General features: G+C 40.1%; 1 protein-coding gene across 4 annotated transcripts in view; it reads left to right on the forward strand.

The window, feature by feature from the left end:
- Window positions 1-5,920: 5,920 nt before the first annotated feature.
- Window positions 5,921-20,573, forward strand: part of MAST2 (microtubule associated serine/threonine kinase 2) — a 218,887-nt gene continuing 204,234 nt past the window's right edge. For all 4 annotated transcript variants that reach the window (XM_063105590.1, XM_063105591.1, XM_063105592.1 and 1 more), the window contains exon 1: window positions 5,921-6,406. In XM_063105590.1, coding sequence (XP_062961660.1) covers window positions 6,230-6,406 — 177 coding nt within the window. In that variant the 5' untranslated portion in view covers window positions 5,921-6,229. The remainder of the gene's footprint in view (window positions 6,407-20,573) is intronic.

The following is a 20,573-nucleotide window of genomic DNA, read 5'->3' on the forward strand; positions in this document are numbered from 1 at the left end:
ATAAAATAACACAAAGACATAAAAACTTTTTATTGATTCACAGACAAAAAATTACTCTGCCAAATTGCTATAAAGGTTTTTTAAGAGCTTACACTCAGTTTTTAAACTCACTCCTTGCCGAGCCTGTGGCGCACTCGGGAGAGTGTTGCGCTGGGAGCACAGCGATGCTCCCACCGCGGGTTCGGATCCTATATAGGAATGGCCAGTGCGCTCACTGGCTGGGTGCTGGTCACGAAAAACACACACACACACAAAAAAACCAACTCACTCTTTTATAGATTGGTAATAGTTTGCCAACTGGCTCGAGTTCAGAGACCACACTTGGAAGTAGCTCTGATCCAGATGATCTTTAAATTTCTTTCCGCTCTGAGCAGTCAAGAATGTTTTGTTTTGTTTCAATATGTGTGTTTAATATTATTATATTTTGTGCATGCACCTTCTGATAACTTGGAAGTTTATAGTTTTTAGTTCTTCCAGTGGTTACCTTTATAACTATAATAACATTTTCTTAAATTTCTTTTGGCAATGACAAAATCACTATTCTTTTTTTTTTTTTTTTTTTTTCAAGGGATCCGAACCCGGGGCCTTGGTGTTATCAGCACCGCACTCTCCCGAGTGAGCCACGGGCCGGCCCGAAAATCACTATTCTTTCACTTCTTCCTGCTTCCCTTCCTTCTCCTTTAACATGTAACATTTTAGTTAGTGACAAACATTGTTTTAAAAATTCTTCTAAACATTATCTTTATACCTTTAAATAATCTTTAAACTTATATCTCTATTATTTATTAGCTTTAAACATCTTTTGACCTCTCAATAGTGAGAGATAAGAAAATCTACTGACCTCTCTATATTATTATTTTATATTGCTACAGATTATATTGTGCTCTGAAATTATAATGCCCAGTTATTTTTGTCTCAAGCTGCCATATAGTTGCAATGATGGAGTGTTTGTGAATTTAAGATGCTTTTAAAAGCTGTAGGCTTCCTCATGTTTCTTGACCAACTTTTGATCCACTATCTATACCTTAAGTGTTGGGTTCTGTCCTAGACTCCCTTAATCTTTTTACTTCCAACTTTTGATCCACCCTCTATACCTTAAATATTGGGTTCTATCCTAGACTCCCTTAATCTTTTTTACTTCAGCCACATACCTTGAGTGACATTTTATATAAAATCACTCAGGGTATATGGCTCAAGTAAAAGGACATACATATATGTATATATAGTTGTTATATATGTGTGTACTTGGAAACGTTTATGGAAACATTCATATTATTTTCTAATTCTATTTTTCCACAAACTTTTTGAAGTACCCTCGTATATGTAATATATATTGCTAACAATTTTCATCTATATGCTCTCAAATTGATAATGAATGAGGAGAGGAATATGATTTCATCTCTGTATGGAATGATATTTAGAGAAGTACACAGTTCAGCAGCCAAAAATAACTTCAAAATGATTTGGGAACTGAGAAGAGGATTAGTAAATAAACTCAATACAACTCCTCTTTCTCTCCTGCCCACTTTCCTCACATACCATAAAACACCTACCCCTACCAGCCCATACAGCTTTCTCTTCTTCCTCTGCTTCTCTACCTTCTTTCCTCTCCTCTCTTCTTAGAGATCCTTCCCAAATAGATCAACTTAGCCTCTTGGACTAAGTTCATTTTTTTTTTTTTTTAAAGATGACTGGTGAGGGGATCTTAACCCTTAACTTGGTGTTGTCAGCACCATGCTCTCCCAAGTGAGCTAACCGGCCATCCCTATATAGGGATCCAAACCCGTGGCCTTGGTGTTATCAGCACCACACTCTCCCAAGTGAGCCACGGGTTTGGCCACTAAGTTCTGCTTCTTTTATCCCTTTAATTATTCTTCTTATTCCTGATTCTTCTTATCCTGCGTTCTCAAAGTTCAAGGTCTGTCATCCATAGAACTCTCATGGTCAGGGGAAGACTCAGTGGTGGGAGAGAAGTTTGTAAGCATTTGCTTGTTAGTATTTTCATTCTGTCCCATACATTTCCAACTGAAAGCTTTCCCTGAACTTTAGACCACTATATCCATCTTGTATATCTCACAAGCACAGCAAAATCAACATGTCCCAAATTTGCACTTTGTTGTAACATTCCATGAGTGTATTTAATATTTCTCTTCCATGCAAGACTAAATAAACACTTGTCAAGTGTGTGAATAAATGATTAAATGAAATAATGACACTTGCTCTTCTTTCAGTATTCCCTAGAATAATGAAAGACATCACCATCCACCTACTTATTTAAGCCAGAACCCTGAGGATCATTCCAGACTCTTCCCATTTGCTCATTTCCCCTATCTGGCTATTTATCAAGTCCTGTAGGTTTTATGTCTTTATATTTCTTCTGTCGTTTCCTCTTTAGATCTAATATATATGTCTGACAAGTACTTGATCATCTGATGGAGTTTGGATGTGTTGTCCCCTCCAAAACTCCTGTGGAAATTTGATCTCCAGTGTGGCAGTGTTGGAAACTGACTGAGTCATGGAGGTGGATCCCTCATGAATGGATTAATGCTCTCCCTGGGGGAGAAGGGGTAGTGAGTGAGTTCTCGCTTTAGGAGTTCCCACAAGAGCATGTTGTATATAGGACCCTGGCACCTCCTCTCTCTCTTTCTTCCTCTCACCCTGTGATCTGCTTGTACCTGCTGGCTGCCAGCCACTTTCTGCCATGAGTAGAAGCAGCCTGAGGCCCATGCCAGATGCAGCTGTCCCAGAATCGTAAGCCAAATAAACCTCTTACCTTTATAAATTATCCAGTCTCAGGTATTTCTGTCATAGCAACACAAAACGGACTAAAACATCATCTTTTACTTATTCTTTTCTAATAGGCTCCTAAAGTGGTTTCTGGTCTCCACTTTTATTCCCCTCCAATATATTTGTTCAAGACATGTTACTTATGATTCCAGACAAGTCCACCATCCCCCTTTAAGGAAAAGGATCTCCCTCTCATTCCCCTGACAAAGAGCAGTCCTAGGCAGTCATGTTCTGTACCACACGACACCACCTTCCCAACTCCCAGACCTTGCTAACTGGACCAGGATGGACCCTGACTAACGTGTAGGTTGCCCAGCAGTTATTGAAGTAACTTGACAGGTAAACCTTGGCCAATTAGTTTCTCATCCTTAGGTAAATAAATTAAGAAGCATAAAATGAATTAGACATTAGGAACAAGAATTGAGGTTTTAAAAATTGCAAAGAGAGGCCAAATAGCAGAGAAAAGGTCATGATTATGTCATATGGCCTTCTCTTATTGATGAGAGAGGCTGAGTAAATGAGTATCTGGCTGTATTAGCTTTCTATGACTATGTAACAGAAATTTATTAATTACATCAAATTTCGCAGTTTAAAATAACACATTTATTATCTCACAGTTTCTGTGGGTCAGGAGTCTAGGTATGGCTTATTTAGGTTCTCTGTTTCAGGGTCTTACCAGGCTTCCATCAGGATCTTTGCTGGGTTGTGTTCTCATCTGAAGGCTCAACTGGAGAAGGGCCTGTTTCCAGACTCACTTTCTTTGTTGGCAGAATTCATTGCCTCTTGGTTGTAGGACAGAGTGCTTCAGGGTTGTTGCTGTTGTTTTTTTCTGGTGTTGTGCCAGAGGCTTCCCTCAGCTCCTAGAGGTTGCCTACATTTTCCTACCACATGGCCTTCTCCACAGGCAGTTCAGAACATGACAACTTAATTCTTCAAGGCCATTAGGAGTATGAGAGTGAGTCCTTTAGCAAGAGAGTATTACATCATATAATGTAATTATGGAAGTGATAGCACGTTACCTTTACTACATTTGATTGGTTAGGATCAAGTCACAGTTCCCACCCACATGCAAGTGGGGGGGCATTACACAAAGGTATAAATACTGGGGATGGAGTGGATTATGAGGGCTACCTCAGAGTCTGTCTACCATACTGACTTTCCTAGTTCCAGTAGTGGAAGATGAGAAGGTAGAGTGGGGTTCTGGTCCCTAAATTACCAAGGCTGAGTCAGTGGACTCTCCTGCCAGAGACTGCGAATCTGGAATGGTGATGCAACTATGAAGAGAAGATTAAAATTCCTTTGTAGGGGTGAGTAAACAGAAGCGCAGCACAGCACATTGTCTGGTGGTGGTGACAGCAGTGTCCTGAGATTACCCCTGATGTGCTCACTTGTGGAGGCTCCTTGTTTCCTTTTATGTTCGCAAGCCTGTTTCTCCAATCTATGTTCAATCTCTGTGATCCCTTCTATGTAGCCTTCCAATACATTCAGAGTGTGTTTCTGTTTTTTGTAACCAAGAATGCGATAGATGCTGTATACATGTAGCTGGTATAATTATAGTTGTCACAGCATGGATTAATAGGAGAAGGTGAAGTAGGCAGGGACAGACTTTGGATGGCCTTGCTGCCACAGTAAGTTTAAACTTCATCTTGAGATTCATTTAACTGTTTTAAGCAAGGGAGTAACATGCTATTTGAAGAGTCTTGTAAGGGCTTTTTGTAGGATGGGTTTGAAGAAAACGAGACTGGATGTAGATGAACCAGTTAGAAGGCTTTCCCAGTCAAGTAGGTGAGGGAAGGTAAGACTTGACTTGAAGTGGTGCCAACGGGAAGGAAAGAGGAGGTATACTGGAGACATAGTGAGGTTATAGAAGCAACAGGACTTGTTTGTTAATTGGATTTGCGGGAGGAAGGAGTCAAGGATGATTTCCAGGTTTCTGCTTGAGGCAGAAACTAGATGAGTGGTGAGGAACTGGGACAGGGAATACAGGAGCAGGCTGGTGAGAGGTTGTAGAACACATTGGTTCTGTGTGTGGGCTCTGATATTGGATAGACCTTGGTTTGTGTCCTGGCTCTGCACTTATTGTGTGATGTTGAGCACATTAAGTAATTTGTTTCTTCAAGGGTGAAATGGAAATAATACAACTTACCTCTTGTTTGTGTGTATGTGAATTGAAGTACAGCGTCTGGTATCCAGCAGGCACTCCATAATGTTAGCTATTATTACTACTCAGAAAGGGTTCAGGAAGGAGGCCAGGACAAATGAGTGAAGGCTTCAGGAAAGGTTTCTGGGAATTAACTCTGGTTAGGTCAAAAGAGGAAAAATACAACGTTGTTGAAGCCAGAAGGAGGCCAGGCAGGGCCGAGCTACTGCCACATGTTGCTAAGCAGATGAGTCATGTCAGGCTGCCCAAGCCACAGCGGGCCGGTCGCGGCTCTAACATTATGACTTCATTGTTCGTGGGGAATCCTGGGATCGTTTTGGGAGTCTTTTTTGTCTTCCCCTCCTCCCAGAAGGAATCCATCACTTCTTCCTATTATATAGGATTTTTCACAGTCCGTCTTATGGTCTGGTAGGAGCAGGAAAAAGGAAAGGGACAGAAGAGCCAGAATCTGAGTCTTGTCTAGTTTGATCACTGATGTGCTGGGTGACCTTGTGCATTTCACTTATCTTTGTCTCCTTATCTGTACCATGAGAATGAGCAGACTTGCCTCCAAAGTGTGATGTGAGAATTAGGTGAGGGTTGGCGGGCGCTCAATAAAGAGACATGCGCTAGCGTTCTATTCATTAGTTGTGTATTTTGTCTCCTTCCTGCTTCTGGCCCCTCTCCCCCTCGTTCCTCGAGGACACTGATCGGCTCTAACTTACTTTCGGATCCCCAGCACGCGCTTGGCCCGGCACACAGTTTCATGAATGGATGAATGAAAGAATCAATGAGTGTCCGCAGCCACAGCCGGCGCATCCGGAACGCCGCCTCCTTCCGCTCTCAGCCGCGCGGCGGGGCCACGGGCGGGTCTTTCGCGACCGTTCGCCGGCGCGTGCGCGGGACGTCGCGCGCGGCGGGAGGTGGCGGGAGGGCCCTCCGCGCGCGCGCGCGAGGGGCGGGGCCGGCCGGGGACTGGCGGGCGGGCAGGAGGCTGGAGCTAGAGCTGGAGCTGGAGCTAGAGCCGGAGCCCGCGGCTACGGCAGTGGCCGGCCGAGCGTGTGCCGAGTGGGGGAAGACCAGGCGGCGGCGATGCTACCGCCTTCGTAAGGGGCGCCGAGGAGGTCGTGGCGCTTAAGGCCCCAGAAGGCGCGGAGGCGCTGCGGGCTGGGGTCGGTGGCTTTGGGCGCCAGCCCGGCCATGGTGGCTGCGGGCGGTGGTTGGCGCGGCAGCGCTGCGGCCCGGGGCCGTGCGGGGCCAGGACAGTCGCGGCACTGACGGCCGCGGGGCCCAGCCGCAGACATGAAGCGGAGTCGCTGCCGCGACCGACCGCAGCCGTCGCCGCCCGCCCGCCGGGAGGATGGGGCTCAGCGGGCGGTGGAGCTTCCTCAGCCCCTGCCCCTGCGCCGGCGAGCGCCGCCCGGGAGGCAGCGACTGGAGGAGCGGACCCGGCCCGTAGGGCCCGAGGCCAAGGAGCAGGTAGGGCCGGCCGGGGTCCGAGGGGGGAAGGATGGGGAGGGGGAACCTGAATGGGAGCGGTGGGGGAGGGGGTGGCAGGCGGGAGGACCCGGGCTGGAGCGTTTGAGGGGTGGGGACTGAGTAGTTAGTGAGGAGTGGGAGGTCTAGAGAGGCAGAAAAATGGGGAGTGGAAAAGTGGAGGTGGTGGCCTGGGGTTGCATTGGAAATGGGAGCGTAGAGGAATGAAAAAATGGTCCTGGGGAGTTTGTAGGGATTCTGGATGGGGAGAAGGGACGCTGGAATGTGGGCTGGGTGAATGAGCTGCAAAGAGTAGGCTCCCTAAGAGTATTGAGGAGATATCCAGAGGGGTAAATTTCGTAAGATGGGGAAGTCAGTTTGATATACTAAGTGTCATCCTGTTTCCTACAGGTTGTCCTCCCAATTATAAAAACGGATGACATTCCTAAGCATTCTGTGATTTGGCCATCGTTACACTTTTGTACGAGTGTGTTCAGAAGCATTGTTAAGGTTCTCCCCATCTACTCCACTTTTTAAAACATCTGCAGGTGTGCAATACCAAGCCTAATTCTGTGAACAGAGAATTCATAGATCTAGGCTCTGCCTTCTCGTTTACCACTGGAAACATCTTAATGGGAAAACACAGAAATCAGTGTAAAAATATTCGTGGGGTTTCTGAATGGACAGGATGTGTTTATATAATTTATTAGTCAAGAGTAGACGTATTTATGAGTAGAGGATAAAGGTCAGTTTTATCTGGGAGGAGAAGCTGCTGCTAGTAGTTGAAGGAAGTTCAGTGGAAGGAGAAAATGTGATCCTTGATCTTGTTGGATTTGCAGAAATAGTTCCATGGTAATGAACTCTAGTGACAACTTTCCTTTTGCACAGCTCTATTTGAGACCCTAGTGACTTCATTCTTTAGTCTTTCAAGACTTGTTATAGATCTCCTGCCTCTTTCTGCTCAGTTAAATAAGTATCTTCCTTAGACAGCATTCTTTCTTATATAGTTTCAGTGATGCATATGCTAGTCCTTGGATTTTTTTCCCTGTTTGTTTTTCCACTTTTTATTCTCCACTGAGCCATGAGTAAGTAGACTGCACCAATGACTATCTCTGCCCTTGCTTTCAGGCTGCTGAGCATTGTTCTCTTGCTGTGATTCCCCTCTCCCCTTATTCTTGTCTTTTACATTCTCTGCAGTACCTGTTCAAAACTTTTAAGATGTACTTTAAGTCCATATCCTTTTCTGACTCAATTTACCTGGTCCAGTTGACCTTATTTCATGCTTCACCAAAGAGTTCAAGGTTACTTGATAGTTCCCTCTTTTCTATCAGAATTTCTGTGTTCACTTCAGTTTCCGAGGAAGAAGTATTTATCCTCCTCTCTGAGGCTAATTCCTCTACTTACGTCCTTTATTTCATACCATCTTGTCTGCTGTAGACCCTTGTTATGTATGTTATTCTCTTTGTCTTATATTGCAAATAAAAACAACACAACTTAATTTCCCTGGATTATGTAACCTACGCAAGCTACTTTGTTATCTCTTCTTTGCTTCAACAGCAGCCTTCTTGAAAAATGAGTTTGTATTCACTCTCTTAGCTTCCTCACCTTGTATACATTCCTGATATTATGGTTTGGCTTCTACACTTACATTTTCCTAAAACTGATGTCTTCAACTCACCAGTAACTCTTTATTTGGTTTCCTTTTTTCTGAGGTGTGACTTACACACAGAACACCAATCAAAGTTTCATTCAGCCCATGAATTTTTACAGAATAAAAATACCATATGACCATTACCAAGATGGAGAACATCTCCAGTCCCCTAGAGGGCTCCCCTGTGCTTTCTCCTCATTACTACCCTCTTCCATAGGTAACCACTCTTATGACCTCTGTCACTATAGATTAGTTGTGAACTAATACTTCACATTAATGGAAGCATACAGTTTGTACTCTCTGACAAAATTCTTTCATTTAAGTCATGTCTGTGAGACTCATGCATGTTGTTGCTTGTAGAAATAGTTTGTTCTTTTTCATTGCTATGTAATTTTCCATTCTGTGAAGGTACTGTGATGGATACTAAAACTTATCTTTAAAGTGAAAATATAATACATTGCTACTTGTGAAAAGTTTCTTTGTGAAAAGAGTTACAGAGAGAAATATATAGAAGTCCTGGGGACCTTTAAATTACTAATCAAGTAGTCTTCCTCTAGTCCTCATCCTCTCTGACCTCTGTGAACTGTTTGTCACTGTTGACCTTGTGTTCCCTCTTGATGTTTTCTTCTCTTTTGTCATAGTATTTATTCCACTGTGGCTTCTTTGACTGTTCCCTTGTGTGTCTTTGTTTTCTCTTCCTGTTCCCTAAATGTTCCTTAAGGGTATGTCCTCTGTCCTTAGCTTGTTCCTTTGTTGTACTCTACTCTTCAGCAGGCTCATTCTGTTTGTGGAAGTGCTTAGGATGTGGAACAAGGGTCTGTAGTCCTCTTTATTCATGGCATCGTGTCCTGGAGCCTCCTTGTAGAGTCATCTGAGTCTTCAGGCCTGACCTGTTTCCTAAAGAATGAGAGTTAGATGCCCCTTTTCTTGGTTCCCTACGACTCTGCTCTTCTCCATCATAGCATTCATTACTGAAATTGTCTTGTCTCTCTCATTAGTAAGTTTCTTGAGGTTCAGACTGTTTGATTTTCTGTTGTATACCTAAGGCCTAGTATAGTACTTGAAATATAGTTATTTGTCTATTTGTTAGAAACATAGATATTTGCTCAATGAATATCCTAATTGTTTGTCAGTCTCTCATCAGTGAATGAACTCATCAGAAATTGTCTTGTTCATCATTGTATCTCCACCCTCTAGCGTTTGAACTAGTATGTACTGGGCATTCAGTAAATATTTATTTTTAGGCACTTTCATATACTTATTTTAATTAATCTTCAGTCTGAAAAGCTCTTTCTTCTCTTCTTCTGCCTATTAAAATTCTACTCATGCTTCCAGGCTGTATTAGTCTGTTTTTGTTGCTTGTAACAAAATACTTGGAACTGGGTGATTTATAAAGAAAAATAACATTTATTGCTTACAGTTTCTGAGGCTGGGAAGTCCAAAGTCCATCTGGTGGTGGTGACAGTGACTCAGGGCTCTCACGTTGCAAGATGGTGGAAGCAGAGAGAGCAAGAGAGAGACAGACAGACTCTCCTCTTAAAGCCCTCAGAACCATGCCCTTGACCATCATTTTCAATCCATTCACTACTGCATGGTCCTACAATCCAATCACCTCTTTAAGGCTCCACCTTTCAATTACCATAATAGAATTTCCCACCCTCTTAACAGTCACAATGGGGGCTAAGTTTCTAATACCTAATACTTGGGGGACATAATTCAAGCTTCAGTGAGTTTTGGGGGAATATAATTCAATCTACTACACAGGCCTAACATAAATGGCACAGAAACTTCTGTGAAGTTGTTTTTACATGTGGGATCCTTACAGGATCCACGATCAGCTTTTAGGAAATCCGTCAATCTCCTGAAATTCCAGTTCTCATAATTCTGTGATCCAAAAAGTAAAAGCTTGTGTTCTGAGAAATTAAATGAAATAACGATTGGAAAGCACATAGTATGTAGAAGCTTAATAAATATTCTTATCTCACTTTGTTTCTTTAACACATTTCTAGGTATGTAGTAGGTGCTGAATAAATATTTGCTAAATGAAAGGGTGAATCAATGTTTTAGCACTTCTGTCCTATGTATTCATTTGTATTATTTTTTTTCCTGCTTTTAAGTTGCAAATTGTTGAAGGTAGGGGCTATGTCATTTTATATAACGTAATACGTGGCCAAGGGCTTTATTCACAATAAGTAATTATTTATTGAATAAATGAATGAATAGAAAATGACTCAAATATTTTGAATTTGGATGATACTATGGTTTGAATGCCTCTGCAAGCTCATGTTGGAACTTAATCCCCAATGTGGTCTTTGAAAGGTGAGGCCTTTGGGAGGTAATTGGACTGTGAGGGTTATGCCCTTGTGAATGGATTAATCCATTCATGAATTGATGGGTTTAATCTTGCTTTCTTCTCAAACTTCCAACACTCTCTTTGTCCTTCTTATGATCAGTTGATGTCCTTGCTTCCTGATTCTTTGAGGAGGGAAAAAGACAATCAGAAGAGAACTTCCACAAGCTCCCATTACAAATCAACCAACCTACATGTGTCTACTCACATTCTTTGCCCTCTCTCCTATTGGTATGGATAATCTGTTCTACTCTTACCTAAGGTCAACCCCTACATCTAATGAAGAATTTTGTTCTTGGTATTATCCCTTCATACTCCTGCATCATTAGTTTTTCTTTTCTGTTCGATGGTTGTCAATTTATAAACATTCTGTAATATTCCCCATTTTTTGAAAAAACTTCATTAACCCTATAACCCCTTCATTCATTCATTCATTCACATTGGTTTCAACAAGTTGGCTTTTTTTTTTGAGTACTGTTGGGATTATGGAAGTCAAAGAGGCAGATTTCAATCTTTGCCTTCATGAAATTTCTATTCTAGTGGGGAGGATTAGATAATAAAATAAATGAGTAAAATACGGTGATAAATACTATGAAGAAAATAAACCAGGAAGGGGGATTTAGAGTGATAGGAGATTATGGTTTTAAATAGTATGCTCAGGAAATGCATCTCTGAGAAGGGGATTTTTGAGTAAAGACCCAAAGGATGAGAGAGAGAGGCATTTAGATTGTCTGGGGAAGGGTGTACTTAGTAGAGGGAATAAATAGCAAGGAGCCTGGGGTAGAAGCATACCTCCACCTGTAAGATTTGTGTTTGAGGAACAGCAAGGAGGCCAATGTGGCTGGAGTGGAATGAGTAAGAGGAGGAATAGTAGACATCAGAGGAGAAAGCTGGGGAGAGGAGAGCTAGATTGTGGAGAGTTTCAGATTGTGACGTTTTATAGGCTGTTCTAAGGATTTCAGCTATTATGAGGGTACTTCAAAAAGTTTGTGGAAAAGTAGAATTAAAAGATAATACAAATCTTTTTATGAACTTTTGAAGTACCTTTGTATGACTGAATGAGGTAGGAAGCCATTATCTGATGTTTTAATCTGATCTATTTGGTTGCTGTATTGAGAATTGACTGAGTGGAAATGTGGAAGCAGAGAGACCAGTTAGGAGGCTATTGCAGTAATTCAGGCAAAAGAGCAGTGGTATGAAATAATTGTCTAAAAGTAGGAGAGTGTTCCTCTTTAGAACAAAACTCCTTGAAAGAGCTGTGTAAGTCTTTTGCTTTCATTTCCTCTCCCCACATTCTTTCTTGAACCCATTTCAGTTAGGCTTTTTTCCTCATCATTGCACTGAATCTGCACATTGCCAAACCAGGTGGCCAGTTCTCAGCCTTCATCTCACTCCACCTGTTGCATTTGACATGGTTGATCATTCCATCATTTGGCTTCTGGGATCATGCTCTCTTGATTTTCTTCCTATCTCACTGGAAGTGCTTCAGAGCAGTCTTTAGTCTGCTTCTACATCTATTTTCCCTCCTTATGTGATCTCATCAGATTCTGTTGCTTTACATTCTATCTGTATGCTTACAATCCCCACATTTATATCTCTGGTCTTGACCTTTTGTCTGAGCTCTAGACTTTTGTTTTTAGTGTTCTGCGTAACATTTCCATTTGGATAGCTCACAAATCTCTCAAAGTTAACATGTCCAAAACTGAACTCTTGGTTTTCACTTCCCAGTCTGCTCTTCCTCATTCATTCCTATGTCAATAAATCGTACTACCATTCACTCATTTACTTAGACAAAGGCTTGGAAGTTGTCTTTGATTATCTCCTTAACCTCACATTCACATTTCACATTCAGTCCATTAGGTCTGTTTGGTGCTGCATTCATATTGCATGACACTTTTCCCCACCATTTCTACCACTACTCTAGTCCTAGCCTCCATCATCTTTCATCCAGAATACTGTAAAAGTCTCCCAACTAGTCTCCCTGATTCTATACTTACTGCCCTTCCCCTTTCCCCCGTGATATTGTACACACAGCAAGTCATCCTGTAAAAACTTAAATCAGAGCTTGTCATCCCCCTACTCGAAACCCTACAGTGGTTTTCCATCACAATTCAGATAAAAATCCAAAGTGCTTCTTTGTCCTTGGCCTTCTCTAACCTCATTTCATTTCATTCTTGTTCACTGAACTCTAGCCACACTGGCTGTCTTGGTGGTCCTGGAATACATTAAGCATGCTCCTGCCTGAGGAATTTAAAAACTATTATTATTTGAGGACTTTTGCTCTTGGTAGTTTTCTCTACGTGAGGTATTCTTTTTCCACATACACATATATAGGTGGCTTTCTCATTTCATTCAGGTCTCTGTTCAGCTATCACTTCCTCTAAGAGACCTTCCTTTACCAGCCTTTCTAAAGTAACTCTGTCACTCTCTTTCCCTCTTTTTATTCTTGTCCTTTATTTACCTGTTATTGTCACATATTTGTTACTTACTGTCTTCTACATTAGGGTATATGCTTTCTTAGGGCAGGGATTTGGGTCTGTTTTTCTCACTGCTCTATCTTTAGCTTCTAGATTTTGATCTTGTATATAGAAGTTAATAAATACCTCTTGACTGAGGTTGAGTCAAATTTTCTGACTTCAAATTCCAACTCTGTGACCTGGGACAAATTACTTAAACTCTCGAAGAACTTAATTATCCCATATGTGTACTGGAGATAATATTACCTATTTCATAAGGTTATTGTGAGGATTTAATAAATTAATCTATGTAAAACAGAGATCTATGTATCCATATAATCTATGTATTACAGAGCCTGATAACAGAAATATTTCTGAATATTTTCAGAATATTTCTCATTGTTAGCCCAGCCATATGGAAGAGGAAAAAAGTCAGAAAAGAGCCAAAGAGAAGCCAGAGAAGCCAGATGATTTGGTCTCAGCTGTTCTCGCGTTAATAGGTTCCAGGAGGGAAGAGTAACATAGAGAACCTACCTTCACATATGCTTTGACTTTTTAATTTTTTAAAATTATGATAAAATACACTGAACATGAAATTTACCATTCATGACCTTTAGTACATTCAAATGTTGTGCAGCTATCACTACTATCTAGTTCCAGAACATTTTCATCACCCTAGAAGGGAATCTCATACCCATTAGGTAGTCATTCTCCATTTCTTCCTTCCTTCACTCCCTGACAGCCACTAATCTATTTTCTGTCTCCTGGTCTCTGGATATTTCATATAAATGTTATCATAGAATGTGTCGTCTTGTGTGTCTGGCTTCTTTCACTTAACATGATGTTTTAGAAGTTCATCTACATTGTAGCATGTATTAGTACTTCATTCCTTTTTTGTAGCTGAGTAATATTCCATTTTATTGATGTACCACATTTCATTTATCTATTCATCAGTTGATGGACATTTGAGTTTTTTCTACCTTTTGGCTATTGGGAATAGTACTGTTATGAACATTTGTGCACAAGTTTTTCTTTGAACACCTGTTTTTCAATTTTTTGGTTATATATACAAGAGTGGAATTGTTGGGTCATATGATAATTTTATATTTAACTTTTTGAGGAATGCCAAACTGTTTTCCACGGTGGCTGCATGATTTTACATTTTAACATTTTCACCAGCAATGTATGAGGGTTCCAGTTTCTACATGTCTTGGCTAACACTTGTTATTTTCTGTTTTTTAAAAAATTATAGCTGTCCTAGTGCATGTGAAGTGGTATCTCATTGTGCATTTGATTTGAATTTTTCTATTGGCTCTTGGTGTTGATCATCTTTTAATTTGCTTATAGGTGATTTGTGTATCTTCATAAAAATGTTGATATAAGTATGCCCACTAGGCTGTTTGTCTTTTTGTTTTTGAGTTGTAAGAGTTCTATATATATTCTGGATACCAGGCTAATATCAGATACATGATTTGCAAATATTTTCTCCCATTTTTTTAACCATCGATTGATTTAGAGAGGTAAGCTGGGATTTATAGATTTGGAATTAAGATTAGTTTTATATTTCTGTATTTTCAGTTGTTGGGAAAAATGGCAAAATAATTTTCTCATAAGCCTGTTTTGGCCTTGAAGTAATATTTTGTCCTCGAAACTATATTCGTTTGCTCCACTAGTCTGGCTATTAATCACTGCTTATATTTTTAAAAAATTTTTATTGAATCATGATTAAACATATTTTGGGGGTTCAATGTTGACCAAATCAATATACTAGTATGTATATTGTTACAAATTGTATTTATTCTTTATGCCCCTTGTCCAATCTCTCCCTATCCCTCTCTCCCTCCCTCGTCTCACCACTGATAACCCTAGAATTCTTCTCTCCCTCTGAAGGAGTAATGGTTACTCTGTTGATTTTTTGCCTAGACTAATCTGTCCAATGCTGAGAGGTGTGTTCAGTTCCTCCAATATTATCATAGATCAGATGCTTTTTCTGTCCCTCTGAAATGGGCTTTGTAGAGAGAGACATCCTCTTCTTTTCTTTGTCTTTGCTGGTGACTCTCCTTGTGTGAGTGCACTTCAGTGGCTGGCAGACCATTTGCTTGGTGGTTGTGACGTCAAGCCACTTTTGCGGCAGCTGTTACTGTGGTGGGCCACCCACATGAAGGTGAAGTTTTTGGCATACTCCTTGGTGCTGGCAGTGTGCTTGGTTGTGGGGGGGTCTGGTCCTGACTCCATGCCCTGGGCCCCTGGGTGGGGCCCTGAGGTGCTGGCGGTGTGCCTGGATATGGGAGTGGGGTCTGGTCTTCAGCTTTAGCCTTGGATTCCTGGGCAGGCCCTGGGGTGCTGGTGGTGTGCCTGGGCTGGAACTAATTTTTCGTCCTTTGCTTACTTCTAAAATAGGGGAACTTTCTGTGGGAACCAATACTTGAGCTGTGTGGTTGAGCTAAATTGCAGCTTTGCTGCTGTTTCCCTAGCGAAGGTTTTTCGTGCAGCTCAGTGTTTAATGGTTGACGTTATAGGTATTTCCAGCTCTCCAGAGACTAGGTGCACCTGGGTTGTGTGGAAACTCTGATCTGGTCCTGAGTTTTTTCATCAAACTGGACCCTATGCGATTCTTCATTCCCGACCAGTCTCCTCTGAGTGGTCCTGCGCTAATTGGGAGGTGGATCGGCTGTCCTTGCTATGTTCCTGTGTTCTCCTAGTGGGCCTGTCTCCTCCACTGCATGTGCTCCAAACACTTCCCATGGGATGGGCCCTGTGCTGGTCCCTTGTAATGACTCATTGGCTTCTGAATGGCTCCCCTTTTTCAGCTGTTCTGGCTCCTCACTCCTGTGTGGGTCCACAGGAACCCTATGAGTGGTCTTGCTGTCCTGGGGGCCACCAAGGCCCTCTTCTCCCCTGCCGCCTCCAAGTAGCTCCATCTGAAGGGCACAGCTGTGGCTTCTGCTGGCTCCTGCTCCATGTGCTCAGCAGCTCTAGCCTTAAAGCAGCTGTAGCCCGAAACTCTCTGAGCAGTTTTTTCTTTCTCTCATCGTGGTTTCTTCCACCTTCATGAACTCTGTAGGTCTCTCCTCCTCTTCCCCTGAGCTCCATCAGCCCCATCTTGGCTGATGTGACATTTTTGTGGTTGTAAATTGGTTGATTTGTGGGAGAGATTGACGCTGGAGACCATCTATTCCACCATCTTGACTGGAACCACTGCTTGTATTTTTGATTTCTGTAATCAGTCTTGCTTATCTGCCCAGACCATATATGCTAGCCTAGTGAATGCTGAGAAGAGAAAAAAAAAAAAGTGTAAAAACTCTGGAAGAGTCTGCTTATAGAAACTTTGTGAGACCTGGGCTCGGGGTCCAGATTTTCAAGCATTAGCTTGTCTATGCTTGCCGGTGTAATAAAATACCTGACTTTCCAACCCTCTGAGTGCTGACCGCTGCTTGGTCCAGTCTGTTTCCATAACGCAATGGCTTTATGACAAAATCTCTGCCTTAGTTTTCTCTGCTAAATTTTCTCTTTTACACACTAAAGCAAAGGTTCTTTTCTATTCCTTTCTTGTTGAATTTCTAATTGAGGGCTTTGAATATCTTGAAAAAAGTGTAATCTTATATGTCTGTATGATATGTGTGTCATATGCCTACAGCATTTTTTTTGCCAGAATGAAAAAAATTAAATTCTGACTCGATAATCATTTCTGGCAATTTAAATTCTCCTTTTATTATGGCTTACTACCTAGGTTTAGCATGTGTTTAGGTTTTACTTTAAAGTTTTGTTAAAGAAGTAAAATATTACAGGTACTATTAACATCCTTTCCCTTTCCCCTCCCCTGGAAGGAAATCACTGTCTTGAAGGTGGCATGTGTCAAATATTGCAATAGAGGAGGAAAAAAACTCATTACTAAAGATATTTGTCCATAAGCAAGATGTAGTAGTATTTGTTTTTACATTTGGTATAGATTATGTCTTATTGTATGGATCCTTTTATTCTCTTACCTTTTTTTACTCAGCTTTATTTTTGAGAATGATATGTGTCATAGATGAGCAAATTTTTTTTTATAAAGGACCAGATAATAAATATCTTACGTTTTGTCATACTATGTCAACACTACCCCTCTCTGCTAATGTAGTCTGATAGTATGTATACATGAGACAGTATGGAAATAAATTAGTTGGCTGTGTTCCAATAAGATTTTATTTATAGACACTGAAATTGGAATTTTATATAATTTTCATATTCTTCCTATTAAAAATAATATTTAATGAAATGTTTTTGATTTGTTTTTCAACCACTTAAAATGTAAGAAGTTATTTTTAGTTTTCTAGCTGGACATAAAGAGGTGATGGGTGGGATTTGGCTTGCCAGCTGAAGTTTGCCAAATACCCCGATGTCTGTTAATACATTCAGATCAATTTCATTAATTTTAACTGCTATGTAGCATTATTTTGAATAAATGGCAATTTATCCCTTCTTATAATAATGGTCCCTTTGTTTTTTCCGTTTTCCCTATTATAGTGCTGCAGTAAATATCCTTGTGTTTATCTCCTTGTACACATGTGCAAGAGTTTCTCTTGCTGGGTATTGTTGCCAAGTTGCTTTCTAAAGTGATTGCACCAATTTGTACTTTGATTAGTGATGTTTCTCTATGTCTTTGCCAGTTCTCAGTGTTAGCAGGTTATTTTTGTTAATTTACTAGGTTTAAATGGCATCTCAATGTTTTAAATACCTTTCCCTAATTACTAGTAAAGTTGAAAATCTTTTCATATATTTATTGTTTATTTGAATTTTTTGTCTTCTGTGTTTTGCTTGTCCATGAACTTACTTTTTAAAAAATAGACTTTAGTTTTTTTCTCCTTTTTCTTATTGTTTGTTGGGATTCTTTTTTTTTTTCTTTTTTTCAGAGGGAGGCATCTTTCAGTAGCATGAAAACCCAGTCATGCTTACAAACCACAAAAGGATTGAGAATTCTTTATTAATGCTGTTTAAATATAATATGGAGAAAATGCATACTTTGGAATCAGGTTTGAATTCTCTTGGTAGCTTAGTAGGTTTGAATTTGAAATGAAGATAAGAATGCCTATTTTGCAGAGATCGTTAAATCAAGATTTAAAATGCCTGCTTTGTATTGGAACTTGATAAATGTTTTCATGTTTTTTATTGTGCCTGTTCTTTGTCACTGTCATAACTTTAATTGCATGTAGCAGAATGTTCCCTTACTTTTGTAGCAGGCCATTTTTTTGTGATTTTCTTCTTTTTTTTTTATGCCTTTTTATTGTAAAATATAAGAACAGAAAAACACTGAAAGCAAATATATAGCTTAGTGAATTATTATCAGACGAACGCTCTTATAGTCCTTACCCATATCAAGAAAAAGAACTTTCCTAGTCATTCCAGAAACTCTTCTCCCTGTGCCTCATCCCGTTATAGCCCCTCCCTCCCTCCAAAAGTAATCACTACCTTTCATTTTTCGGTAGTTTCTATGACCCAAATTTGTATCTATAGACATTATAATTTAATTTTGTCCACTTAAAAAAACTTAATATGTTTAAATCTCTTTAATCTATAGGTTTTCCTTTCATCTCTTTCTTTTCTTTAAAATTTATGTGTTGAAAAACTCTGAGGTGTTTAACCTGTAGCATTTCCCAGTCTGGATTGCATACTAATGGGTGCATTTCAAAATGTTTCTGTGTCCTTTGTATTGCCTGCAAATTACAGGTGGATACAGAAGCTTAATCAGATTTGGGTTCAATTCCTTTGGCAAGATTATAGGTGGTGGTATGTTCTTTCAGTGGGAGGCACATAATGTATACTTTTGCTCTTTGATTTTAGCAGTTGTTGATACTCCATGCCTATATCCACTAATTGGGAGTTGTAAAATGGTGATAATAATTCTTTTCATTTATTGGTTGGAATATGTTTTAAGGAGATGTTTTCCCCTTTCATCTACTATTTCATTCCCAGTGGTATAGTTCATGTAAGAAAGGCCTGATCCTTTCCTTTTATTTACTTAGTTTTTAAGATAGTGTATTAGTTCCCTGTTGTCCTCAGAAATTGATCAGTTAACTATTTTTTATTACCAGTGTGGATTCATATGCATTTAAGCATGTTTGATGGGTTTCAACCCATCGCACTTTTCTTATTCTAATTGAAGCTCAAATTATTCTATCGTTGTCTAGTAAGAGCCTCTGTAGTTGATTCCTTAGTCTTTTTGACTTGATTCGAACAGTTGTGGTAATTTTCTTGCCATCTTGTATGTCAAACCGTTTCAGGCTCGTTTTTCATCTTAGATCTATTTCTTGAAGATGTATGGTTTCTTTTAATAGGAAATGATACTTCAAAACAGCCATGATCTGATGCTAAGGATACTTATTGCTATCAGGTTGGCCATTGTTTCTAGGACTTCTCAGTGGATACAGTTAAGAAATATATATAATAAAACTACCTTGTGAATTCACAGTGATATGTACAAAGGAGTATAGGGGTTTTTTTTTTTTTCCAACTTAATATCCTGTATATCAGTATCTCCTCTCTTTTATACCAAGAATCATGTTCCCAAGGACTCAGGGGATAATAGAAATGGAATATCCAGGAATTACTCATTTGCTTAATCATATGTTAAGTATGCAGCAGTCTCCAGTGGCAATACTAATACTATTACCACCAACAGTAATTACTGAAAACTGTTCAAAAAATTTTTTTTGTGTATGCTATCTCCATTCTCCCTTCACCCCCATTTTGTGGTTGACCTCTATCTACATTGTCAGGTTATACAGTCATTATATATGAGGGGACTTTAAAAAAACATAGAAAAATGGAATTAAAAGATAAAATTAAAGAATGTAAACCTTATTTCTCAACATAAGCTCCATCAACTTCAAAATAATTTTGTAAGTGAGTATACCAGCTATTTAGTCCATCCCTAAAGAACTAGCGTCCTGGTAATTTAACCATGTCAATGTAGTCTTTTTTACATTATTAACTGCAGAAAAATGGGCATGCTTTAAAGATTTTTTTAATATGAGGAAACAAAAAGAAGTTGGAAGGAACCCAATAAGGACTTTAAGGTGGATGCCTAATGATTTCCTATCAATACTCTCACAAGATTGCCCTTGTTTGATGAGATGAATGAGCAGGAACATTGTGGTGGTGGAGAAAGACTCTTTGGTGAAAATGTCCCAGGCATTATTTTGCTAAAGCTTTGTGTATTAGTCCGTTTTGTGTTGCCATAACAAAATCCTTGGAACTGGGTGATTTATAAAGAAAAACAAAATTTATTGCTTATGGTTTCTGAGGCTTGGAAATCCAAAGTCCATCTGGTGGTGGCGACAGTTACCCAGGGATATCACATTACAAGATGGTGTGAGCAGAGAGTGTAAGACAGACTCTCCTCTTCTTTTAAAGCCCTCAGAACTACACCCCTGACCACAATTTTTAATCCACAATTGGTCCTGCAATCCAATCACCTCTTTAAGGCTCCACCTTTCAATTACCATAATAGGATTTCCCACCCTGTTAACAGTCACAGTGGGGGCTAAGTTTCTAATACATAAAATATGGGGCATACAATTCAAGCTTCAATTAGTTGGTGGGGACATAATTCAGTCCACTACGCTTTGGCTAACTTTCTCAAAACACTGTCATAATAAGCAGATGTGATTGATCAAGCAAAATGCCTTTACATCCCAAAAAACTGTTGTCATGACCTTTGCTCTTGAGCAGTCT

The sequence above is a fragment of the Cynocephalus volans genome, chromosome 8 (assembly GCF_027409185.1).
Source record: "Cynocephalus volans isolate mCynVol1 chromosome 8, mCynVol1.pri, whole genome shotgun sequence".
In the NCBI taxonomy this organism is placed as follows: Eukaryota; Metazoa; Chordata; class Mammalia; order Dermoptera; family Cynocephalidae; genus Cynocephalus; species Cynocephalus volans.